The sequence below is a fragment of the Pelodiscus sinensis genome, chromosome 1 (genome assembly GCF_049634645.1).
Source record: "Pelodiscus sinensis isolate JC-2024 chromosome 1, ASM4963464v1, whole genome shotgun sequence".
NCBI classification, from domain to species: Eukaryota; Metazoa; Chordata; order Testudines; family Trionychidae; genus Pelodiscus; species Pelodiscus sinensis.
In genome coordinates, this window is record NC_134711.1 from 237,183,207 (window position 1) to 237,210,597 (window position 27,391).

Here is a 27,391-nt window from a genome sequence, read left to right on the forward strand (position 1 = left end):
TTCAAAGAAAAATTAATCATGAGAAAGCTCTTCTATTCATATTAGATTTTTTTAAACTTTTTTTTTTTACTAACTGGAAACTAAACTTTGTACTTTAGCTGCCTATCCAGGGTGGATACCTTTATAAGCCCTTAAAAAGGGTTTGTGATTATAACATGTTTGAAATGTGAGATGACACGTCTTTGTTATCCAACTGTGCTATCCTTTCTGAAATGTTTTTTGCTTATTTAATTATTAACATCAAAATCATATCTATGTATGTTCATTTTTATTATTCCATCAGTTATCCAGATATTGTGAATAATAACACTGAGAGTGGAATCTTGTCTACTTTGAAGCCAATTAGAGTGTTGCCGCTGACTTCACTGGAGAGACAGTTTCACTGCAAATATTTTAAGAACTTAAAAACTTAACAAATCAAAATATTCTCTTGGAGTTTGATCCGTGCAATACACTAAATAGCTTTAGTCTTTCCTCCAGTGCTCAATTCCATCAGTTTCAATGGAATTACATCTGGGAGAAAAATAAGCAAGTGGTACTTGTTTGCTGCATCAAGTCCTTATTTGATTATTGGCTGCTTTTAATCTTTAGGAATTCAGAAACCTCTGAAAAACTAAAGTGATACTAAAATACAGTTCTCAGAGGGGTAGAAGTATTAGTTTGTAAATTTAAAAATGAGTAATCTTGTAGCAACTTAGAGACTAACAAAAATGTGTATATATAGTATCATGAGCCCATGAAAGCTCATGATACTATACACAATGAAACCTTTGTTATCCGGCACTCTGTTAACCAGAAAACTTTGTTATCCAGCATTGCCCCCAGCCACAATACGGTCACATCTTCAGGTGCTCAGGCCTGGCTCTGTTTACCATGATTGGCTTAACAATTTTTTATTTAAGAAGTACTAATAATCTTTAACTCAAAACAGAAATGTGAGACCAACTCCCTCCTGCTACAAAACTACCAATATTAAAAATTTGAGTTTTACTATTATTGTCCATTGGTTTTTCCTAGGTTGATGGGTCCCTCAGATAACTGGAATTTTTAGATCATTCCAGAACGCCCTAATCCCCGAGCGTGCCAGATAACACAGGTTTTACTGTATATATTTGTTAGTCTCTAAGGTGCCACCGGACTACTCATTTTAAAATATAGCTGCATTTTAAGGCCCAGATCCTGCAATATGATCAGATTGCAGGAGAAAGGTCAAAGAAAGGATTGAAAGTTGAAGTCTATACAAATTAGCTGTCCAAAATATCAAACTTTAAATAATTTTTCAGTTGCATTATAATTAGGAATGTTAGATACCGTGTAATTGAATGATTGTGTAGTTACATCAAAAGTTAGTGGTTAATAACTATTCAGTAGACCCTAGGGATGGGCTGGCAGCTAGTGCGCTCCCAGCCCCACTCCCCAGGATTCCTCTGCCACCTTCCACTGCTGCCTCTGATACAGAGTGGGGCAACAGGCGAGAGCTGGTCTGTGTGGGGAGCTCTGCAGCACCAGCCTTTGTCAGCAGGGAACCTGAGCTCTCCGCGGACAGAGACTGTGCTAGCATTTACGGGGCAGCCTCCATCTGCAACGAGCCTGGGCCCACTGCAGAGAGAGGCAGCCTTCCCTATTACCTCACCCTCCGTACTGCTGCCTCTGATAGAGGCAGCAATGCAGGGGGGGAATAGGGAGGAGGCAGTGCTCGTGGAGAGCTGGTTTTTGAGCCAGCTCCCCTGAGCACTGGCTCCTGCCTACTCTCCCCCACCCTATGCTTCCTCTGTGGGAGGCAGCAAGGGGGGGGCAGGTGGTTCTGCGAGAGCTGATGCATGGTGGGAGCCAGGATGAAAGCCAGCTTGCTGTGTGTACCGGCTCCCACATGACCCCCCTCACGCTCCACACTGCTACCTCTCTATCAGAGGCAGCAGCACAGGGGGAAGGGAGGTGGCTCCATGAGATCCTCACCGGCACCGGCTCTCGCCTCCCCAGAGGCAGCAAGGGGGGAATTGCATGTAGGTGACAGGATTAACCGATAAGTCCAGGCTTATTGGTTAATCATGTAGTCAACTACATGTTGACATCCCTAACTTTAATAAAAATATAGTACTGTAGCTGTGATATAGTAAGCTATTGTAATTAAAGAAAGACTTATAACTTGTTACATCTAAATTTTGGACAAACAGTTCTATGTATTTAGTACAGACTATACATTACAGTATAGAGTAGAAGGGTAACTTTGAGGATACTGCTTATGTGTATGTAACCATAATACATTTTTAAGACAATCCTGCATTATACTCTATTAGTTTTTTGTAACAAGGAAAAATAGCTGTCATGCTTGTATAGTAACTGCTTCTTGGGGTCAGATTAATTGAAAATCCAGTACAGTTTCCATGAAGGATTTATTTTAGGTTTTGTTAGTATTTTTGTTAGACTTCGTTTTCCATATTTAAATGTTTATACATATGTTTGTGACATAAACTGACACTGGCAGTTACAACATTTGGTTCTATCCTAGCTCGTAACCACTTATTATTAAACAGTTATGTATGTCACAGTGGTGCTGAATGGCCTCATCCAAGTTGAGGCCTGTTGTGCTAGGCAATAAGGAAATAATATTGTGTCCCATTGATTTGCTTACTCTGCAAGTATAAAAAAGCCCCAAAACAATCTGACTTTCAGGCTCCCTTCTCAGATCTCACTACCAGGAAAAATAATCTGTATGCCACATTTGGTGATTCTCTTTCACCTGTTGCAGTGTTCGAACTAGTAAATGCCTTATCTACTTGTGCGTTTTTATTTCCTCCTTAGTTAAGACAGTTCCACCTGTTGTTTTTGTGGGTCTTTCACATAGCAACGGGGAGAAGGGAAAAATATCTAAGGGATAGTCATTGTTTTAAGAAGAATAAAAAGCCCACAAAAATTGGCATGGGGTCTTTGGAAGACAATACTGTTAACTTACTTTTTAAAATAGACTAAATTTGATGTCCTAATTAAGAATAAATAGATTTGAGAAGTACTCCTGCAATAACTTCTGCACTGCAGCATATCAAAACTGTTCAGGTCATTGGTCTGTAGTAGGGTTTTTAATGTATATAGTATAATCTATTTTTTTTATTTTTTTACTGTAGACCCACAGGATGAAAATAAAATTGGCATTGATGGAATTCAACAGTTTTGTGATGATTTAAGCCTGGATCCTGCCAGTATCAGCGTCTTGGTCATAGCATGGAAGTTCAGGGCAGCCACTCAATGTGAATTCAGTAAAAAGGAATTTATAGATGGAATGACAGAGTTGGGGTGAGTGTATCCGTTTTCTTTGTAGTTGAAAACTTTTTAGGGCTTGAACTAACTCCCACTGAAGTCAATGGAAAGCTGGGTTAGATGTCTAACTTTTAAAGTATTCCATGGATTTACTCTATGCTAACCTTAATTTTGATTGTTAACTTACTCTCCTGTCTCCCCTTCTCCAGTCTACATTCTCCCTGTCACCTTCCTCTTTTAGTTCACTTGTTCTGTGTATTTATCTTAATAATGTCTTTTTTTCATGTCTCATCTTAAGTCTAACTTGTCTACTTCTTTTGCCATTTTCTCACTTTCTATAGCTAGTAGGAAAATACTTATATATTTTGGCTTATATTTTTCTTTCTTCATGTTTTTCCCTTTTATTTGTACTAGAAGACTTACCCAGCATTGCCATGCACCCATGCTGCCAACTTTCCCCTGGGATGGGGGGGCACGCAGGCCTGGTGCTTCCCCAGCCTGGGGGCAGGGTGGAGTCTCCACAGTCCTCTCAGCGGTGCTCCCTGGGTGGGGAAAGTGTGTGTGTGTGTGTGTGAGCCACACACACACACAATTTCCCCCCCCCCCCCCCCTCCGGGGCCTGCAGAGGACACGCAGCAGCCAGCAGCTGCTCCCCGGGATAGCCAAGGGTGTTGGGTGCTGCCAGCCAGTGGTCATTCCACAGTATAATAGTTCCTCCAGCCAGACTTTCCTCCTCTTCCATTTTATGAGAAGCAATTGAATTCCTGGTACAACCAAACCATGACTTTGCTTTAAGTTAAGATAAGAGGAAGCTGCATACCAGTCTTGGTAGTCCTAGCTCTTACTGTTTATCAGGTCCAGCATGATTTTACTTAGCCGGATGTCTACTTACAAGTGTAGCCAAGTTTCCTGTGGTCCCAGAAGGTTTGTTTAGAGCCACCAGTCCTGACTCTGTGTTCTTCGCTGTTGTTTAGTTCTAATTTACCACTAAAATGTTTTAAGAGCCCAGTAAGCAGTGGAAGTGTTAGCATTGCTGTTAGACAATATTGACCTCCATAGTGAGGCAATTTCTCTGTTTGGCACTGGTCAGATCCTGAGGGTGCTAGACTGGAGGTTCAACCTGTAGTAGTTGAGTGTTCCAATGAGATGAAATTTCTACAACTCAAAGTTAGCTGATAATTTTGAAGATAGATAAGCTAAAATAGACTCCAGCTCACGCTTCCATGACTCTGTTGCCTGTGCAAAGCTAACTGTAGTAAAAAAAGTACAAAGGGGTTTTAAGAAGCTACATTTCTGAATGTGACTATAGCTCGCTTATGTAATGTGTGCATCTGAGTTTTATCAAAATTGCACCGAAGCCTCATGTGCTTTTCTTGTTTTCCTTTCCCACGATGACTGTCTGATTTAGGGGTGCCCTAACATGCCAGTCACATCCATGGAAATGAAAGTTCAGGAGTTCAGATCTCATCTTTGCTAACTGCTGTTTAAAATTCCCTTATTATTGATTGAAAATATGAACCCCAGCCTGGGAGATAGGGAAGAATTTCTGAACATTCTTGTTCTTACCTCTCCCTTTCAGGTTAGCAGGCTTTATGCAAAGTCATTGCAGGCATAGAACTTAGGTCTCCAACCTGGTAAAACCCAGTCTTATGCACTGCTCTTCAGAGTGACTAAACCAGTTTTCATAATCCTATTTTTGACCACTATACACCACAGTTCTCCCCAAACCAATGATAGAATCTGGTATTCCTGTGACTACTTTTTATGCTTTGAAAACTGATTTATATGCTGTGACATGAATTGCCAATACATACATTTCACATGTCAGTAATTTGTTACACATTTTTCTTATGTCACCCATTCCATCTGTGTATATGTAGATTTGTAGATGCAAGTCTGAGGCAGTTTTGAGAGCCTGGCTCTTTAATACAAGCATGCTTTTAGTTTTGGAGATCATCTGTTCAGTACCTGGTTTTGGCAGCACACTTGCATAAAAGTAAGTGCCTAGGCTTCAAACTGGCACTTTAATGCAAAACCTAAACATTAACCTCATTAGAGTAAGGCAAAATAATTTCCCATAAGCATAGAATGTGTGGCAGTCAGATGTTTTTATCTGTTGATATGAAAGCACATGAAGTCACTGTTGAGGTTTTGTGTTAAGAGTACATATTTGATTAAATATAGGATATGTATTGCTTTTGGGTGTCATTTGGAAAATGAAAGCCTTAGCAATATGAAAGTGGAAAAGAATGTTCTTATTGGTTGGTAACTATTAAAACAAATTGATTTAGAACTATAAAGAGAGCCTTTTCACTAAATTTGTTGCTGTTTTTTGCTAAGGATGAAGATATATCTGTGCACATTTAGTTAAGCAGTTGTATAGCTTAGCTTGCTTTTTTCAGATTCATAATGTTCACTTTTTTATTCTGTTGGAAAATAGTGAATGATGTATTTCTTATTTACTAATTAATAAGAAATACATTTTTTACTTGTGATTTGTCATCCTCTATTTGAATAAGTATTCAGATTAAATTAAAATGGACAAAAACATGATTTAAAAATAAAACTATTTAAATGTGCTACATACAAACATTTTTTCTTATAAGACATATTTTGCATTTAAAACTTACTGATTTATTAAAATGAGGTGGTATATGTAACTAGTGAAATGAACTGATTGTTTTTGGCCACCATTTTATAAGTTATGACATCTTCTGAACTCTCCTATACTTTTTATATTGAGTTCTGAATTAAGGCAAATTTGTAGGCCCAATTATCACAGCAGTTCCCACAATAAAAGTATTGGTGGCAGAGAATTATCTATGTTTCTGTCTCTTCTCCACTCTGCTTCCCCTCTGATTTTGCTCTATGCCATTTAGCTCCAGTTGCTCTCTCCCCTCTTTGATTGACTCTTAGCCCACAAGAAATCAGGTTCTGGCTAGCCCCCCTCATCGCCATCACCCTCCAAGGAATGGCTGGGGACCGGGCCTGCCTCAACTTGTGGGGAGGCAGTAATTGTGTGTATCTATGGGCAGGCAGAGGTGAAGGCATCACCCAGATGGTCTGGAACAGTACCCAGGATTGGGCTGCGGGCAAATAGGAACCATGGTAATTGCTTTCTCTCCATTCCCCCTCCTCCATTCAAAATGTGCTTCCAACTCCCCTATTGTTCTTTGTTTCCAGGTTCAATTTATAGTATTGGCTACATTCAAAAATCTATCTTTTGATTTGTGTCCTTGCTACCTGAAAAATACCCAGTTTGACCTCAACTGACTCAGCCTCATATAGGAAATAATTCAGCTGGCAGTGCCTCAATATTATTGTCTTTCAGCAGAAGTGTCTCAATTCTAAAATGTATTTCAATCATGGTTTGCTAGTACCAATCTGTCAGCCTTCAGGTCATGGGGTAGACTCTTCTTTTTCCTTGTTTTTGATTGAGGAATGTGATAGTATGGATGAAAAGTGTTTAAAGTTAACATTGCTCACAAGCTTCACATGTAATACAAATTCCCATACAGTGTACGTAGACAATGGTGAGTAGTTTAGTAAATTAAAAAATCCTCAAATTTAGTGCAACAGCAATAAAAATAGTAAAGAAATAGAACATTACAGTTCTGCAGGAATGCAATTAATTATATTTAAATTTTACTTGATTATGGTGGTTTAAGATAGAAGACTGTTCATTACTCCATCAACTCAACCAATTAAGAGAGATTTATTTTAAGAATGTTAAATTGCAGTTAATTGACTAGTCGATGGAATTTCCATCGATAGGCACTTCCACATTCCTCCTTTGAAATGTACAAAAGCCTCTGCTGGAGCTCTTGTACATTTCAAAGGAGGAATGCAAAACTCGGCATGTAGCCCAGGCTAGTGGGAAGTCCCACTGACTTCGGACTACACACTGGTGCCTGCTTCAAAATGTACAAGAGTCCCCAGCAGGAGCTCTTGTGCATTTCAAAGTGGCAACGCAGCATGGAGTCTGGGGTTAGCAGGGAACTCAGAGTTCCCCGCTGACCCCAGGCTCCATGCTGTGCTGCCCATTTGAAATGCCACAGGGAGCTGGAGCCCTCTTTGGAGACCGGGGTCACTGACTCTGGGCTCCATGCACAGCAGTGCCACACAGCTGATTCAGGGATTAGCTGTGCGGCACTGCCCCTTTCAAAGCAGCAGCGCCGCATAGCTCATCCAAGGTTCAGCTGTGCGGCGCTGCCATTTTGAAGTACCCTCTTTTTTTCCCCCTTTGCTGCCTCTGTCTGGGGTGAGGGGATCAACTAGTCGAATAGTCCTTAACATCCTTAATTTATTTCTGATCAGCTCTAGTCTGCAATCTGAAATGCCACAGCATTTCAAAGCGGCAGCACCACATAGAGCTCAAGGTCAACGGGGGAGTCCCCAGCTGACCCCAGGCTCCATGCGGCACTTTCGCCTTTGAAGTGTAGCAACAGTGCTAAAGGCTGCTGCTACACTTCAAAGGCGGAGGTGCCCTATCAACTAATTGAATAGTCGATGCAAAATCCATTGACTATTCAGTTAGTCAATTACTTGCAATTTAACATCCCTAGCAAACACTCACATGCACAAACAAACATGCTCACAGAAGCCACCCTTAACAGTAAAAAAATACAAGAAACAAGGTGTAATTTATGATATCCACAGCCACACGGTTGGGGAAACTTATTTATTCCCATACATTATAACATCACTCTACAAAGGCATTTTGGGATCCAGGGCTGGAAGCTGAAGCTAGACAGACTAGAAATAAGATGTACAATTTTAAGTCGGGGTAATCAACCATTGAAACAATTTACCTAGGGATGTGGGAGTTTGTCATTCACTTAGTATTTAAAATCAAAATGGGACATATTTCTAAAAGCTATGCTCTTAGCTCAGCCAGAAGTTCTGGGCTGGATAAGGGGATTGTTGGGTGTTTCACTGACTATTATGCAGGAGGTCAGACTAGATGATGATGGTTCATTCTGGTACTGAAATGCATCGGAAAAAAGATCTATAGATTAAATGTCTCAGACTTAATTCAGTCTGTATTATTTTGGTGCTTGTATATAACATTGCCCCTTATTTCTCCTCAGAACCCTTAAAAGAAAATTAAAGTGACACTCTGTAGTTGAATCTTACCATAATTTCGCTCATTTGTGTCTTTATGATAAATATTTCTAAGCTTCTTTTCTAAAATGGCTTTATATATGTTTTATATACAAATAATGTAATCTTTCCTGTGGCAGGTGTGACACCACAGACAAGCTAAAAGCTCTATTGCCAAGATTGGAACAAGAGCTAAAGGATCCAGTAAAGTTCAAAGATTTTTACCAGTTTACCTTTACCTTTGCTAAAAACCCTGGACAAAAAGGTTTAGGTGAGTATAGAAACCAAGAAGAGAAGGGTAAAACATCAAGCTTGATTCACATGTCTTCAAAAAAATACTAGTCACAAGTTGCAGGTTATGACTATAGTAAAGTTCAAATAATTTCTTTGCCTCCCCTCCATTCAATCTTTTCTTTAATGCTGCATAGGGTAAGATAAATTAGCAAAGTTTTTTTACCACATTTAACATTATATAAATTCAATGCACAACTGCATGTGGCAAGAATGTTCTTAGAAAAATTAACAAAAATGTATAGCTAGTATTGTTACTTAGACAAAACTGCTCTGGTGTAAAAGCCACATTGTTTTCCTTGTTTCGTTCAGCACTAAATAAACTTTTGTTGTTCTAAAAATAATAGTTTTATATTAATCCCAGGTGTAAAATCTTGGGAATCCCACTATTCTGTACAAACACTTTTTTCATAGGTGAAAAATGTAGACTGACACCAAAGTAGGCTTGCTTTGGTATCATATTTTATCTTGACCCAGTTTGGCATAAAACATTGTGGAAGCAGCTCCAAGTTAACAGGCAGGGATATCAACATTCAGTAAATATTTTTTTACTGTTCTTTTAACAAGACTCTGTTTGAGTGTTCATCCCAACCCATACCTTGCTGTTGCTGTCAGCATAACAATTGATATTCTTTACTCACTGATGCAGTACTATAAAGATATCTTTTCTTTTTACAGATGCTGTTATTACTTTTGTCAAGTCAAAGATGTTTGCCTAGTTTATAAATAGATAAATCTAAGAGCGTCAAACCTTTGGCATTAAATACATTTGTAAATCTTTGTCCAACAGTTATTAAATCAGTTTATCCATGAAGCAGACAACAGATTGGTAAAACCAGACAACATGAGGGCTAACAAAACATTTATTGTATTGTCACCAATATAAGAATATTGTCACCATTGTGTTTTGTTATATGCACAGTATTTGGGAGAAAGTTGTCACTTATTCCAGCCATTTCAATTGTGTGTAACTTTGAAATGGCATGGAAGTTAACAAACACTTTTTTTATAGTAAAAGTAGCTTGAGGGAAATGAGAGAAGATAGACATGTACAGAAGCAAAAATTGTCTCAAACAATCTTGACTAAGAGATTTGTTCATTCTTTACTTGGTTTTACTTTTAGTATATGGGTCTTGCCTTTCCCACTGTCTTTGGAGATTTTATTAAACTATGATGAGTTTAATCACCTTTATTTTCCTTTACGTATTGTGTCTCTCCTTGAATATTTTTTTCGTACTGTTTACCACTGCCATACCTACTAGATATCATCCTACAGCTTAAGTGTCTGGTAAAACCCTGCAGCCAGTGTCTTATTTGTGAGGGCCTGTTAGCAACTTGAATCAATCCATTTAAAAATTGACAGAGTAAAGCATTGGCATTGTGACTTTTACTAGAGATAAAGCTCAGCAGTTAAAAGTTTATGTTCTAAAATGCACACCATTTATTTAAAATCATAGTAATTGGAGCCAGAGCAAAACTTACCACACAGGTTTAGTTTGTATAATATCTAACTTGGAATAACTGATGAAAGCATATTACAAGCTATTTTCTGTTTAAGTTGACTGGAATCCAAAAGAGAAATTGGTATACATAAAATTAGGGCTGTCAAGCAATTAAAAAAGTTAATTGTTATTAATCACGCTGTTAATAATAAGAATACTATCTATTTAAATATTTTTGGATGTTTCAAATATATTGATTTCAATTACAACACAATATAAAGTGTATAGTGCTGATCCCAGGCTCCACACAGCGCTGCCCCTTTACAAAGCTGTGACGAGCCCAGGGTCAGCTGTGCGGTGCTGCCCCTTTTGAAACGCTGCAGCGACGTTTCAGAGGAGCAGCACCGCACACACAAAAACACCTGTGATTAGAACGTGTTAATTTTTTTAATGTGTTAATTCTGCCCTGCGTTAATCACAGGTGTTAACATGTGTTAATTGATTTATCTACCTAAATCTGTTAAATATGAAAGGCATCACTATCAGCATTATAACTCTGGATACACTTGTGTATATGGCACAAAAGAAAAAAAAAGGAACTGAGCAGTTTTTTGAATACTCCAACTTAACTCTTTTCTCTCTGGACCAGATATCTGCTCACCCTGGATAGGCCCCTAGGTATATGGTATCTCTTTATCCCAAAAAAAGTGGTATTTTATGTAAGGAACACTAGACTGTCTTGAAGGTACTTACGAGACAAAACTGAGAAGAGCAGAAATGAAAATTAATTTAAGAGGACTCTAGAAATTGATTACTGTATTGTTGCTAACTTAAGGTCTTGGGAATTTTAACCATTCTGGTAATGCTTAATGTTACCTGAATTGGGTATTGTCAGGTTTTTTGAAAGGTGGTATTTTTTTATATACATTTTTTCAGCTTTAGAAAGTTAACTTTTTAGTATTTTTAAGAAAGGCATCATATTTGGGCAAGTTTATGTAGGTATAATCCTCTTTTTTTCAGTGGAGTTACACCCACTTACATCAGGTATGAACTCAGTCCTTTGTGGGTTTAACTGGGATGAAGTCCGGAACTAGCATGTAAATTAGTATGCAAACTTTTATATCGTTGTGAAAATCAGTGAACTCTGTGATGCCAACTCCATGATTGCTTCAGACAAGCAATAGTCTGCAAGAATCAGGATAGCTTACAAAACAGTTAATTGCTTTTTGTTCGTTAGTTTGTTATGCCGTAGGAAAATTCTTACAACTTGTTTTCACTGTGCTGTTAGCTCAGCTTGTAGCTTTCCTATTGCCCCAAATATTTTCCCCCTCCATGCATACAAGTGAGTTAAGTGGTACTCAGATAGCTGGCCTATCAGAGGATGTGGACTGAAGTTGAAGTGCCGCTGACTTTAATGCTATTAATGGAGTGTGGAGTCAAGCAGTGTTCTCTCTAAGCTGCAGAACAGAACAGCTTCATAGGTGATTAATTAGCCCTGCCCAGTCAGAGGCTCGGGGTTTACTGCGTAGAGGGGATGCTGGACCCAAGTACTCTGATCTGGAGACCTGACAATTTCTCAGAGACATTTTGCAGCTGGACCTTTAAAACTATCCTAATGGGAAGGAAAGATGGAGCCATAATTATCTCTTCCTATTTTTACTATCATGAGCTTTTTAATTACTTGCAAATCAGAAAGAAATCCTACAGAAATGGAAGCATGGACACATTGTACAGATAAATACAGAATAATAGTGAAAACATGTAGAGATAGAATGAGAGAGCCTAGGACCAAGAGAAAGGCAAGGGAAAGTATAGGTCCACTACTTAGCAGGGAATGTGAACTAATAATGGATAACTTCAGAGAGGCTGAAGTGTTTAACATCTCTTTTCGCCTCTGTCTTCACTAAAAAGGTTAGTTGTGACACAACACATTGAAAGAAAGTTAGTTAGTTAGTTAGTTAAGATAAGTTGGCTGTATTCAAGAACATAGATCCTGATGAAATTCACTATATGGTACCTAAGCAATTAGCTGAAGCAATCTCGGAACCATAAGCAATTATCTTCAAGAAGTCATGGAGGACAAGTGAGGTCCTGGAGGACTGAAGGAAGGCAAATGCAGTACTTGTCTTTAAAAAGAAGAATAAAGAAGACTCAAAGAGTTATAGACAAGTCAGCCTATCTTTGATACATGGAAAGATACTGGAACAAATGATTAAACAATCAGTTTGTAAATAGGGTAACGATTAATAGCCAATGTGGATTTGTCACGGATAAAATATGCTTACCCAACCTAATTTCCTCCTTGGACAGGGTTACTGTACTAGTGGATGGGAGGAAGTAGTGGATGTGATATATCTTGATTTTTAGTAAGGTAGTGACACAGTCCTGTATAACATTTTGATAAGCAAACTAGGGAAACATGTTTAGATTAAATTACTCTAAGGTGGGGGCATACCCACCTGATAGTTTATGCTCAGAGAGTAGTTATCAGTGGTTTGCTGTTAAACTGGGAGGGTATAACTAGTGGGGCCCCTCAAGGGTCTGCCCTGATATTTTTAAACTTTCACTAATTACTTTGATAATGGAGTAGATAGTGTACTTTTAAAAACTGCAGACGAGACCAAGATAGGAAGGGTTATAAACACTTAAAGAACAGGAGTATAATTCAAAATGACCTATCCCAGCATAATGGCCTATTCCAGCATAATTCAAAATGGCCAATTCCAGATGTAGAATCTCCATCACTGGAGTTATTTAAGAGCAGGTTGGATAGACATCTATCAGGGTTGATCTAGATGGTGCTTCGTCCTGCCGTGAGGGCAGAGGACTGGACTTGATGACTTCTCGAGGTCCCTTCCAGTTCTAGTGTTCTATGATTCTATAACCCCATAATGTAAACACGGAATACAATGATAGAATGTGTTTCTTGTGTTGCTGTAGGAATACTCCCTCCCTGAACAATAGCTCAATCAACAAAAATATTCTTAGATTGACCTAGCTGTACAGGGGGTCCTCTCTATAAGATATGTTCCAAAAAACTTGGATTTACAGCGAAAAAACTTAAAGCGGGGAATTTTTTTCCCCATAGCTAACTTCCATTTAAGCAAATTGGAGGGAGTGTTGTGCACGATTTGTAGTGGGGAATAGGAGGACTTATAATGCATTAGTTCCTACAAACGTCAACGACTTTAGTGTGGAATGGATGTATACCGGGGAGACTAAAGTAGGGATCCCCTGTATCTACACCAGAGGCTAGGGCAGTCATCATAACTTCAGTACTCAGGGATATGGATTTTTCACATCCCTGAGCATATAATTATGACAGCCTAAATTTTAAGTGCAAAGTAGGCCCTAATGGGCATCTCCAATCTCTGGAAGTGATGCATTGATTCACTTTCCAAAGATTACCTTTGCAGCTATAAAGATGCTCTTTCACAACCATCTATTGTTTGTTTACATGTATAATAAACACAAAATTATATCAGGTGCTTTAGATGCCTTCAACTGTATTTAAAAACAAATGGAAATCTAAAAGCAAAAAGTTGAGACTCCAAATGAAGATCTCATTCTTCTGGTGTGAGCTTGAACTGTCTGAGGTGGTCCTGTCAATGTCTTCCCTGTTACGGTTTACAGGTTGCTTGTGATGATAAATTGAGGAAAATTTCACCATGTGGCAGTTGGTTTTTAATGCTTGTTGGTTGTCAAATATGTGCTGTGTTCAAAATTTTCATCCACCAGTTCATGTCATTTAGTATTTGAGATGTATCTGAAATATTGTATATATTCATGCACAACAGCTCTTTTTACGAAGTTTAGAATAAAAGCAGGACTGAGCTCTCAGTGTGGCAAGTTATGCTTAAATTCGTGGAATTTAGTCTGAGCAGGCCTATACATAGAAACTGCAGAATACAGGATTCATTCTCTCTTTAAATATTCTATTCTTAACATTGACAAACTAATTTTCATTGTTGACTGGCCTACAACATTTGTTTTCTTTTTTAAAAATCTAGAGTCATGATTAGTTTCCTCAGTTCTGTTCAAATCAATGTTTTTGTTTGTTTGGGGTTTTTTTTGTGTTCCCTGGGTAACTAAGGGAATGTCTACACTACAGGATAAGGTCAAATTAAGATATGCAACTTCAACTATGTTAATTTCATAGCACCTTAACTTGACTTTTGGTGCTCTCCAGGAAGTCAAAGGGAAAATACTCTTCCTTCGACTTCCCTTACTCCTCATGGAAGCAGGACTACCAGCATTGACCAGAGTGGCTTCTGTTCAAATTAGCGTGTCTTCACTAGACCCGCTTATTTGAACCCTGGAAGATAGACTGCAGCAGCTTCAATCTCACTTTTCGTTTGCATAATCTCTTCTGGTTGTGCAAATGAAAAGTGAGATTTGTAAATCAGTGCTTCATTTGCATTTTCGATTACCTTCATTTGCATTCCTCTTTCAAAAGAGGAATGTAGTCTAGACGCACCCAAAGTGTACTGCCTCATAGAAGTAGATAAAATATAAAAAGATTTTAAAAATCAAGTAAAATGTATGCTGTCAGCACTAAGGATGGAAGGGAATGAGTACATTTCACTTGAATGTCTCCTGTACCTTCTGGGTAGGATTTGTTTTGTCAAGGTCTAGTTCACCAGGAAGAATTGACAAGATTTTTTTAATAGGATTTATCAGACTGTGGAATTCACCATAGTTCTGCCCAGTGCTTTCTTTGTGTTTAAAATAAAAAAACAAAAAAAGTGCCAGTACTAGGGTTGCCAGTTGTTGAGCGGGGGAAAAAACAGCGCTGAGGCCGAAATGCAGTCATGTGTCCTGAGCGGGCTTCTGTCCAGCACAGCGCGAGTGCTCCCAGGGCTGGCTGGGGGCTGTGCCGGGGGAAAACAGCAAGTGCTCCCAAAAAAAGGTGCATACCGTCACAAAAAAACCCACTGTTTCTACCTATGTTTAATCTGCACCTCATGATCTTGTTACTGACTCTGGAAGTTGCAGTCTCTTTAAAGTTTGCTTGGTATAGGACTAGAGAAGTTAATCTCGCCTGTGCTCCATGCTCTCTGGCTCTTAAGAGTGATCTGAAAAGTTCGAGTCTTAGCTCTTGGATGACACGGTTGTTCAAAGGTATCTGCTTAATTGTTCCTTGGTCAATTTACACCCAAAGATTATCAAATTACTAAAGGCAGCAGCCAGATTCAAAATGAGATCTTTCTTACTTGGAGCCAGAGGTTGGTATGAACATCCTTATGGATCTTACTTTTGAGCTGCAAGCACTAATGTTTGAGAGTTTGCCAGTGCTCAGAAGTATTTTCCAATAGACTTTTTTTGTTACAGAGGAGTGGAGGAACTTTCAGTCATTTCCTCTAGAGGGTCCTTCCATTTCCTACCAGGAAACAGTAGTCACATCAGTCTTCGTTGCTCTGCTGAAATCTCTTCACCTATTCACTTGGTTCAAGGGGATGTTTTTTCTTCACTCTGACACTTTACAAGTTATGAGCAGAAGAACTTTGTATGTGAGAAGAACATACAGGTTTGTGTTTCAAAGGCATCCTTGATCAAAAGATAGATGTCTGTAATAATTTTTGTTGGTGTCCTTTGTACTATTTCCCATTCTATATATCTTTTTGAGATGGGGTTACCAGAGCTGCACCCAGTATTCAAGTTGTTGGATGTACTATGGATTTACTTAGTGGTATTATATGATATTTTCTGTCTTTTTTATCTATACCTTTCCTAGTTGTTCCTAACATTGTTAGCTTTTTCGGCTGCCACTGCATTTTTAGCAGATGGCTTTTAGAAAACTATCCACAATGACTCTAAGATCTTTGAGTATAAACGCTGATTTAGACCCCATCGGGGTTTTTTATGTGCACACTGAATTTCATCTGCCATTTTGTTGCCCAGTGAATCAGTGGAATCCCGTTGTAAATCCCTAAGTTTCACAGTTCATTTAGACTTATCTTGAGTAATTTAACATTGTTTGCAAACATTGCCACCTCACTGTTTCACCCTTTCTTCCATAACTCCTTTGTGACAACAGGCTATTTATTCCTTCCCTTTGTTTCCTGTCTTTTAACCAGTTACTGATCTGTGTGAGGGCCTTCCCTTTTATTCCATGACTGCTTCCTTTGCTTAAGAGCTTTTAATGAGGGATCTTGTGAAAAGCTTTCTGAAAGTACACTATATCCATTGCATCACCTTGTCTAGATCTTTGTTGACTCTCCACCCCCAAAAAATTCTTATACATCAGGGGGGCATGATTTCCCTTTACAAAAGCCATGTTGACTCTTCCCCCAACATACTGTGTCCATCTGTGTATGATAATTCTGTCTTAATTCTGGCATCTCTTACCTCAACCATTGTGAGGTAAGAACCATTATGATACAACCATAATGTTCTTTTAACATTCTTTTTATGTCTACTTATAGACAGAGTAGGTAGCACCAATTATACTTAAGGTTGTACATCCCCTTTGAATTATATGACCATTTCCTATTAATATAGAAGAGGTCTTGGAAAGTAGTTCATGCATAAACAGTATTAGTTTTTTACTGTGAGCACTGTAGTTTGTTACAATCAGCTCAACAAATAAAATGTCTTCATAATAGTGACTGGCTTATGTAAAGTAGCAAAGCTTTACAGAATCAGTAAGAAGATTAAGCTGCAATAGAAGAGGGGAAAATGCAATTACCAAGTTAACCAATTAATTTTGAAAGATAAAGCAGAAACAGTGGTTTAGTTGTTTTACAGCTGTAAAATAAAGATGGAGAAGAATGTACCATTTATGGTGTTAGGAGCTTAATTAGCTTGCCAGCAAGAAGTATTAAGACTTAAATATTTTTCTCAATGATTTAAAGATTTTCAAAGAATGCTTACCTGTCAGGGTTTGGTTTATGTCAGTGCTACTGCCTTTACTTCCTCCTCCTCTTTTAGTTTTAAATTACTAATGTTAAGTTGCAATTGTATTTTAGTATTCTCTGAAAAGGAAACTGCTATAACAGTGAACTGTGCTACATAAAGAGCACTTTTGTTAAGTGATTCAAGACAAGTGGGACTTTGCCTCATGGCTAATGCCTCCTCCAGTCCCAAAGCTCTCCTCCTGTAGATCATATTAACCTTAAATCTTGGTTTTAGGAGGAAGAAGAGGAAGTTTACTCTGCAATCAACTTCTTGTCACTATGCTTTTTTAACTGAATGTGCTTTGTCCAAGTCTTTCATTCCCCGTATCCATAAACGACCTTAGACAATTCACATCTTGTTTTCCACTTCAGTAAGGGAGAATACAAACCAAAATCAGTGGAGCTTTTTCACTGACTGTAGTGGGGGTTCAGTCAGAGGGGGCTTGTCCACCTTAGCAAAGTACACTGTGATCTATGGATGAAAAGCACAGTATGTTAGCCATGAGCAGTGGGCAAAGGCCCCGCTGAGGAAGGCAAGCCCCAATCCCTCTCCTTCTGCCCGGGACAGGCCTCAGCCCAATTCTTCCTGGCTACCTGGAGGGCTGTGACTCCTGTATTGCAGCCCCGGCCCAACCTCAGCCCTCCCCAGGAGCCAGGGAGGAGAGCTGCTGTGCCGCAGCTGCAGCCTTCCCAATTGGCCAGGGTGTATAGGCAATTTTGGGAAGGTTGTGCCTTCCCTTTCCTCCATTACCAGCCACCCAAAATGTTAGTATTTTAATATATTGTATATTTCTCACATGTAGGTCTCTTATTACGTTGTCAGTATAGTCAAGAATGGTTTGGGCATATAGATTTGTGGAGAGCCCACTTGTATTGCTCCTGGGTAAACCATAAGGTATCACTACAGAGCAGTATAGTGTGCTCTTTTTCTCTCCCCATGTTGATTATGTTGATTTGGTAGCACTTCCAGCCCCTGTTTGACCAGGAAGAAAGAGGCAGCACTAAAGAAATATATTTTTAATGTGTTTGTGTATTTATAGAGGTCAGAGTGGCTCACAAGCTAAATATGAGTCAATAGTGTTGCACTCAAAAAAAAAAAAAAAAAGTAAACATTCTGGGTGTATTAGTAAGAGTATTGTAAGCAAGACATGAGAAGTAACTTTTCCATTCTAATCCATGCTGATAAGTGCTCAGCTGGAGTATTGAGGGCATTTCTGGACACCACGTTTCAGGAAAGATGTAGTTAGAGCATTCATTAGGAAAATGTAACTACTGGCCATCTTATAAGATAAAATTTACTGTTAATTTTTCACAGCATCACCCATTGATACATCTTTTCCTGTAATCCTGTGTCATGGGGTTAATTCTTTGGTCACTTATGTATTTTGCGTGTTTCTAATCTCCAAGGTCTAAAACAGCTAAATTAAAATCTTGCAGGCCTCAGACTATAGGCCTTGTGTTGCAGCCCTGCTTACTTAGATACTTGATACATAATTATCCCTTCCAACTACTGATCAATTTTATATTTCTTTAATCTCATAGTTTATTCAGGATATTATTATGTGCTATATACAGGCAGTCCCCGGGTTACGTACAAGATAGGGACTGTAGGTTTGTTCTTAAGTTGAATTTGTATGTAAGTCGGAACTGGTACATATTGTAGGGAAACTCTAGCCAAACATTTCTCCAGAGCTCAGTTTTATTCTCCCACACCTCACTTCCCTCAATCCTTTATTCTCAAGCTGAGGCGTCTACTGAGAAAAGCCGTTCCGCGTCTCCCTGGTCTGCGGGGGGGGACGCTAGCTTCGCGTCTCCCTGGTCTGCTGGGGGGAAGCAGCTAGTGTGGGGTTGCCTCACCCCGTTTGTAAGTAGGGATCCGATGTAAGTCGGATCCATGTAACCCGGGGACTGCCTGTATTTTAGAGAGTTTGAGAGTCTGTGTCCATCAGTGTTCCCTCTAAGCAGATGCAGCAGCATAGCTGCACAAGTGATTGATCAGCCCCACCCAGTCAGTCAACTCCATGGAGCCCTGAGCCTCTGACTGGGAGGGGCTGATTAATCATATGTGAAGCTGTGCTGCCCCAGGCAGCTTAGAGGAAACATTTCTGTCTGTCTGAGTCCAGTTGTTTAAGAATTCCTTCTAAATGGTAAGAGATGAGACCACCAAATTTGATATGCAGCTTCCTCTTATCGTATCTTAAATCAAAGTCAGGGTTTGGTCATAACCAACGGTAACTGAACAATAAACTAAAATTATTGGATACATATTTGACTGTAGAGGTTAACACTATTAGAGAATACTTGCAGTTTCTCCAACTGTTGACTCTTGCTTTGTGAGCTGTATCTTAGTACTTCAGACATCCAAGGGCACAGTTAACTAGCCCTTTAAAAAGCCTGGAAGTCACTGTTTATTGTATGGGCACGCATGGCTACATTAAGAGCACAAAAAGTCCTCTCTTCTTAGATTTCTTGATTTAGTTCTGTCCATCAAATGTTTTAGGGTATCAGCCCTTGCAAGGGCTCAATCCATTACCTCCCCCTTTCATAATTAAGTATTAGAAGCTAAGTGTCTGAATTAATATAGGCCTTCAAGAAGGCATTCTTTTCCCTCCATCCCTTTATATTGCCTTCATTGTTCCACATGTATGCGCCTCATTACAAATTGCTTTTGCTGGAAGGTGTGGACTAAGTTCTGAGTTTTTAAATCCTGGTCTTGAATAATGTTGTTATAGAACAAAATAAGGTCACATATCTACATAAGCGATATGATTAATTCTCCTGTAGAGTAGGGATGCATCGGTTAGGTGATACTTCCATCATAAACCTACATTTTCAGCCAAAACTTCTGAATATTTTTTTATAGACTAGGACTCCTGGACAATTACACTGTAATTCATGGTTAAAACTAATCTCTCTCATGTAGAGATTTGAGAAGAAGGCACTACTACTACTAAGAATTAAAGGAATTTCTCTTAATAAGCAGAACTGCTTTGAGATCTAAAAATCTCTTCTTCAAATTCCATTTGAATAAGTTCCTCTGCAGTTGAACTAAGCAAAGGACAGTCACTCATTTAACACCTACTTATTTAGTTACTTTGATAAATTCTGAACTTCCAATATCAATTGTTCTTTATTGCCATGATTCACATAAGCAACAACCTATTGAGGTCCACAATCCAGTTTTTCAGCAAAGTTCATTTATTTTAGGAACATCACTTTTGAGGTACCCGAATACCTTCAAAGTTGAGTGTATATTAAAGTGTCTCAAGTTGAGTACTTCAAAAGTGAGGCACCCAAAGACACTAGGTGCTTTTGATAAATTAGGGCGTAGGGATTGAGATCCTTCATCATAAAAAGGGGTTTAAAAACTTGCCAGTGAACTTGTATAGTGAGATTTATGGATAAAATAAAATGAGAGCTGAATTGCGAGAGCTTTTTAATCCTGTTTTTACTATGTATAAAGCATTGTAATATGTGGTGTTTGTTTTGTTTCTTGCAGATTTAGAAATGGCTATTGCATATTGGAATTTAGTCTTATCGGGAAGGTTTAAATTTTTAGATCTTTGGAATAAATTTTTGTTGGTAAGTATATTTCTCTTTTCCTTTCTATGTTAATGCACAACATAGATCCTTGGCCCACTGCACACCAAGGAGAGAGAGAAAGAGTGCAGTGAATGACAGCAGTTTGCTTTTCAGTAACTTTGCTTTATGACAGGGCTGGGCAAAATATGGTCCAAGGGCCCAATCCAGCCAGCAGACCACACTGCCAGGATCTTCAGGCACACAGGTGCCCCGTTTTAAAGTGCAGTCCATATGTTTCTTTGCTCTGCAGGAAGGGGGAAAGCGTCCTGTGATCTCCCTGCCCCTAACCCTATTCTCAGCTTCTATTGGCCAGAAATAACCAGCCAATAAAAACTGACCTGAGTCAGTCTCTCAGCTCTTATTGGCTGGAAACAGCCAGCCAATCAGTGCTTAGAGATTGGCCTGGGAGGCGGGGGCAGCACAACCCTTTTCCCCCACCCAGAGTTGAGAGCCGAGTGGAGGGACCAGCCTGTATTTTTGAGCAGTCTGGGGCTGCAGCAGGCAGTGAGGCCAGCCTTCCTTGGGGATGCTGCAGGTCCAGCGGTGCTTTGGTAAGCATCTCCCAGTTAGTCTGCCTCTGGCACCCCTGCCCTTCCTGCATCCCAACTCCCTTCCCCAGGTCACCATCCAAACCCTCTGTACCCTTCTTCCCCAGGTCACAACTCCCTCCCAGACCCTGTACCCCCTTTTACACCCCACCCCCAAGCCAGAATCCTCTCCTGCACCCTCCCAGACCCTGCCCCCCAATACCCTGCCCCAGGTCACAACCCCCTCCTCCACCCAAATACCCTCTCATACCCCACACCATCTCCTGCATCCCAGTCTCTTACCACATGCACCCTTCTGTACCCAGCCTCCATCCTAGACCCCACACTCCTTCCACAGAAAAGGGCAGCCCTTGACCACTTACCAAAATCTTGGAGTGGTCCCCCGCCAAACATTATTGCCCACCTCTGCTTTATGAGAAGTGATATATAGAAAATTGTTAATGGAAGCTACATGAATCCACTCTACAATTTCTCTAACCAAGGAAAGGGAAATGATACCTACAGACAGTTCCATCTAGTAGTAGCCCCCCGATAGTTGAGCATGTCGCTGCAAACACACTGTGATTTCAGTTTCTATTTAGTAGAGTTTTCTGCCTCTTCCAAGAATTCATGTGGCCCAGCCCTATGGCTTAAATCTCTTAAGTTCAGTCCTCTTTCAGTGTAATAAGTCTCAAGCATGGGCTGCTGATATAAAAGGCAGGGGAAGGCCTTCCCAGACTGCCAGCCCAGCCCTGTCTTCACTCCACCCCCAGCCCTTGCCCCTTTTCAGCCCGTCTCCTAGGACTGTCTCGGCTTTCCACCAGCTCTCCTGGGGTTGGACGCGGCCTGTGCTCTGGGGCCAAAGGGGCCACCAGCCACACACCCTCCAGGATTGGGAGCCCACCCTCCTCATGCCCAGGAAAGGCTGGGAATGTGAGCCACCTGCCCTCCCTCTGCCCTGTGCTCCAGCCAGGGCAAGGGAAGGCTGGGAACAAAAGCTGCCTGCCCTTCCTCATCCCGTGCACAGGCTGTTTCCTGTGACTCCCTCTCATAATTTCAGCTCCTCTGAGCTTCCTTTCCATCTTCTATGCTCTGTGATTCCTTGGAGTCCAGCTTGTTTCCTGTAGTTCTTCCTTTATAATGAGTTCTCTACCCTTTTATGTGGCCCTGGTATTGATCAGTCTGTCAGATAACCTCATTTAGTTCAGCCACCTTACTCTGGGAGGCAGCTAGTTAAAACAAAGGGGAACAGGAAGCTGATTGAACAGCTCTGGTTCATCCCAAGACTCTTGGCCCTTAAGAAGCAGGCCTCCCTAGTCGTGGAACAACTTGGCCCTGTATCCTCTACTTGTGAAGGCTGAGGATACAAATTGACTCCTTAAATTGTCGATTGAGCCCACTTTCCCTCTATCCTCAGGTAGGTAAGCTTATCACAAGTGTGTTTTGTACCAAGCTAAAATGATCCACCTTTATGATGTTTGTGAATAAAATATTCTAGTTCAAACTTTTAGTATTGTTGGGACTGACATGAGATTTTGGGAGTTATTTTATAGCAAAAAAAATGAATGATTTCTGTCTGAGCATTTATGTTGACTCCTTTTGTAGGGAGCAATCATTAACAAGCTGTGACAGTTATCATACTTAAAAATATTAATGTTCTATCAGTACATTTCTGTAGGAGGTGGAATACAAATTTTACAAATCAGGCTTTAGAAACAAAGCTCAAAATACTGCCATTAAGCATCTGACTTATTCATCTGCAGGTTGTACCTTTCTCCTCCTGTACCCTAGAGACCTGAGTGGTCCCGAACAAGGGAATTTGCCAGACCAGGGGAGGTCAAGGCGGCAGGGGCTCTACTTTTCTCCAGGCAGCTCCACTGCTACCAGTGCTCTGCTCTCTCCACAGCACAGGGGAAAGGGGAGGCTCTGTTCTCCCCTCTTCTTCCCCCCCTCATTTGCTGCAGCCTGGGTCTCCCCTCTCCTCACACTGCATCCTGGAGCTCTACTCTTCGCACTGCACTGAGCAGCTTTGCTACTGCCCAGCAATCTCCATCAAGCAGCCCTGCTGCTGCCTGGGGAGCTTCACGCTCCACCAAACGGCTCTGCTGCCAATCAGGGGGCTCTGTGCTCCCCTCCCCAGCTATGGCCCAGGGGCTCCACACTCCCTTCCGGCAACCATGCTGCTGCCCTCCCCCTAGTGACAGAGAGCTCAGCTCCCCACTGCCCCCACCCCCGAGACTGGGGGTTCTGCATTCTTCCCAGTGACTCTGCTGCCCTCGGTGCTCCGTCTTGGCCCCCTAATTTGGCAGCACTCCAAGCCCCAGCCCAATGGCTTATCCCTGTGAGTTCTCACACAGATGTTGCCGGACCAGGGAAACCCAAATTAGGGAGTTTCAACCTGTACTTTATTTCAGTTACATGAAGTTTCTATGTACTTAACATGGAGAATATTTCTCTTGAAAACATATAATCTGTATTGTCCCTGTAAGTGTTCCACTGTAGATGTATCTGTGTCCTGCATTCCTAATCTGAGAATTTATATAGTACACCATCTGGCCCATGCATATGCTGTTTCCTGCCTCCCACAAGGCTACTAGCATGCATGTGCCATCCCTTCTCAGTTCCTTCTCAACTGCCCCTGACTGGAGACGGTGCTAGAGCTCTCCTTTTACAGATCACTAATTATCTTAGAATTGCTAATTTTAGCTTCTTTTGAAGCTTCTTTTTTCCTTGGTTGCTTGTTTACATTTTGTGTTGGTTGTTGCCTAAAAAAAGGGGAGAAGAAAAGACCTGTTTTCCATTAAATGCTCCTCCAGCCTGTGGTCTGGGCACCCTCTTCCCAGCTCTCAAGGCTTCAAAAAGAGCCTCAGAGCAAGGAATATTTCACTGACCGATGAACACTCCCAGTGCATCTATCTGGGAGAGAGAAACGTTCCACAGAAGTGTGGCTTATATCAGCAACTGAAGCCCAGATCTATGAAGAAAAGAGATCTGAGGTTCAAACTCCTACTCATGGAGTTAGCCCTTCAGCCTTCAGAGTGTATGCAGGAGCCTTCACCATAACCTTCTGCTTCAAAGGTAGCTGACCTCAGAGAGACATCCAGAAGCCACTCATGTACGGCCTCTAAGCCCAGGTCTGTACTAAAAAGGAAATTCAAATCAAGATATGCACCTCCAGTTATGTTAATTACATAGCTGGAGTTGCTGAACCTTGTTTCACGTTTCCCCCGCCATCCCCACAGTGGGAGGCTGACGTGTTCCCTTACTTCTCACAGAAGCAGGAGTACAGGATGCTGACATGTGTGTCCTGTGAGTTCAATGTATTGAATCTTAACGTCTATCTTCCATTTAGTGAAGACATGGCCATGAAAAGGACCATGAGCCCCAATCAAGCCAAAAACAATTCCCAGCTTGGTCAGTCTCATTGGCACTAATGGCACCAAAGCCACCTAAATCTAGTACCATGGGCACAAATGATACTGAAGTAAGTAACAGGGCATCAGTATGATCATCAACATTGGTACTGCTGATAAGCCAGATATCAGTGGGCCCTGACAATGTAAGCCTCTTGTCACTAACAGCTTCCACCTGTACCAATGCTCTCTGCACTGACAGATTTTTGGTACATAATGGATCTTCTGGTGTCCAGTGCACTGGATTCTTCTCTGTTTAGTATCAATGCACCAACAGAAAGGTAACTTAAGAGCCCTTGTCTCACTGACAGCATGCTGCACATCACCCTTTTCATCTGAATCAGATCATGAGCTAGCTTACCAATTTACTTCTCATCTTCCATACGGAATCCAGTTTCGTTGTAGACACAGGGCATACCACCCTCTGACCTACAGCCTCCCTGCTTTGGGCAATCATGGTACAAGGCACTAGGCCCTTTCCCATTGGGTGGTGGTGCTGGGACCCTAGCTCAAGAGCAACAAGCCTCCATCACTGTTGGCTGGCAGTAGGTCACACTAGCAAAGTGCTTTCCTTCAACCACTGTCTCTAGGGCCTCTGAATTCCCTGAACAGGCAAAAGAGATACTAAAGGTTGAAGTTGAGGAAGAAGTGTCTTTTCCATGACACTTCTATTTATTATCACCAAATGAGATGATGATGCCCCTCTGCCATATATGGCAGATGATTTTACACTGTTCTAGGACTTGGCCCAGATGGTGGGAGAGGCACTCCACATATCTTTACAAGAGGTGTCTGAGTCTCACTAATCAACATTCTACATTCCTTCACCATCTCCAGAGTGATCCTCTCTATTAATGAGGCTCTACTGGATCCCACCAAGGTGATATGGCAGACCACCACATCTATCTTGCCATGATGTAAGAGGGTGAACAAGAAATATTATGTGCTAATAAACTACCAAGAATTCCTATTCTCACACCTACCTCCCAGTTTGCTCATTCTGGACACCATTCACTCAAAGCCACCAATACCGCTTTAAGTTCACCACTTTTGATTGCAGCTGGAAGCACCTGGATCTGTTTGACAGGAAGGCCTACTCCTTGGCCACCCTGCAATTGAACTATCATTTGTCTCTAAGGTGCTACAGGACTACTTGGATTTTTTTTAATCAGAACTATGTGAAGTTTTGTTCTTTTACTGAACAATTCCATGAGTCTCATGAGGGCCAATTGAAAACCTTTGTTAATGAAGGCCAGCTGGTTGCAAAAAGTCTCTCCAGTCTGCACTTGATGCAGCTCACATGTCAGGACATTCTATTTCAACTACCACTGTAATGAGATGGGCTTCATGGCTTCATCTTTCCAGCTACTTCAAGAAGATCCAAATGATGGTGGAGGGCCGGCCTCCCCTCTGAGGGGACAAAATTATTTATTTGAAAAGATTGGTGCCTCCTTCCACACATTAAAAGATTCAAGGGCTAACTACTCTTTTGATCCCTTTGGATCTGTACACTTGGATACAAAAGAAAGTAGATCCCTCAGCCACTCAATACTCAGCCCAGTCTCCATCTCAGTATACACAGATCGTATGAACCTCAGAGGAACAAGCCCAGGTTCTTCAGCTTAAAGAGATTGGGATCTGTCCATGGCCCTGTCCCTGTTCTTCAACCCTATGGCCCCATTCTACCTTTACCCTGCCTCTTCCTTTGAGGCCACAGCCCAGCTTGCTTCCCTCCATCCTCTTTGCTGTGATTTCAAGATCAGAAAAGTACTATGGCCACAGCAGGGAGAGAGCTCTGCAAGTCTCCATTACATGTTGTTCATGTTCTCAGGCAAGTCCTGTAGTCCTTCATCTTGAAAAGACAGTTTTGATGGGTTGGTTGAGAAGCCTACAGAACTCTCTCCTCATTTCACACTGAAAACTGCCACCCATCCCTTTACAGATTGTCTCCCCCTTTTCTGCAGCACCTCGGAACAGATAACCTCCAACTTCTTGTTGGAGATCATCCACAGCGACATCCCTGGATTCCAGAAAGATTACTGAGGAGCCCAGGAAGCTGAGTACCAAATACTATCTCAGCTGCTTTGCAACCTGCATTCCTCTGCAGCACATAAGCAGCTAGCCCAGGGCGCCTCTGGGTAGGTGGGAAGGAGGACGTTCATGGTTTCGGCAGACCCAGGGCTCCTCCAAATGAGCGGGATGCTAAGACCTCCTCTGGGTGGGAGGAAGGGGGGAGCTGGGGCTAGCCTTCGCAAATGGGAGCTTCACCTGCTACCCATGGGCACAGACTTCTGTTTAATACCATTTCATGAAGTTCAACAACAACAGTCCTGCTGCCTTAGCCCCAGGACCAGTAATGAGCCCCTAAAACATCCCAGGAATTCAAGCACATCCTTTCCCAGAGCTTCAGATTGTGGGCATTCTTTAGGACACGTGATAGTTGTAACCAATAGAAACAGACTTTGCAGAAAGATTTCTAAAAATAGTTGCTTTATTTTAAACACCATGGGAGAGAGAAAGATTCATGCAAAATTTAACTTGCTCCAGGACTCAGTTTCTTCATCATTCTTGCACTTACCTGGGGACTTGGGTCAGTACCATTCAGGATTCCATGTCCCCTTTGCTGGACTGTACGGGCTCGTCTACACTGGCCCCTTTTCCGGAAGGGGCATGTTAATTTCAGCCATCGTAGTAGGGAAATGCGCGGGGGATTTAAATATCCCCCGCGGCATTTAAATAAAAATGTCCGCCGCTTTTTTCCGGCTTTTAGAAAAGCCGGAAAAGAGCGTCTACACTCCCCGATCCTCTGAAAAAAGCGCCCTTTTCCGGAGGATCTTATTCCTACTTTGAAGTAGGCTACGTCTACACTGGCCCCTTTTCCG

At 41.1% G+C, this 27,391-nt stretch overlaps 1 protein-coding gene across 3 annotated transcripts in view; it reads left to right on the forward strand.

The window, feature by feature from the left end:
• The window catches only part of DCUN1D2 (defective in cullin neddylation 1 domain containing 2), a 44,512-nt gene that overhangs the window by 5,633 nt on the left and 11,488 nt on the right, over positions 1 to 27,391 (forward strand). For all 3 annotated transcript variants that reach the window (XM_075918451.1, XM_075918450.1, XM_075918452.1), the window contains 3 exons: positions 3,123 to 3,291; positions 8,499 to 8,629; positions 20,487 to 20,569. In XM_075918451.1, coding sequence (XP_075774566.1) covers positions 3,123 to 3,291; positions 8,499 to 8,629; positions 20,487 to 20,569 — 383 coding nt within the window. The remainder of the gene's footprint in view (positions 1 to 3,122; positions 3,292 to 8,498; positions 8,630 to 20,486; positions 20,570 to 27,391) is intronic.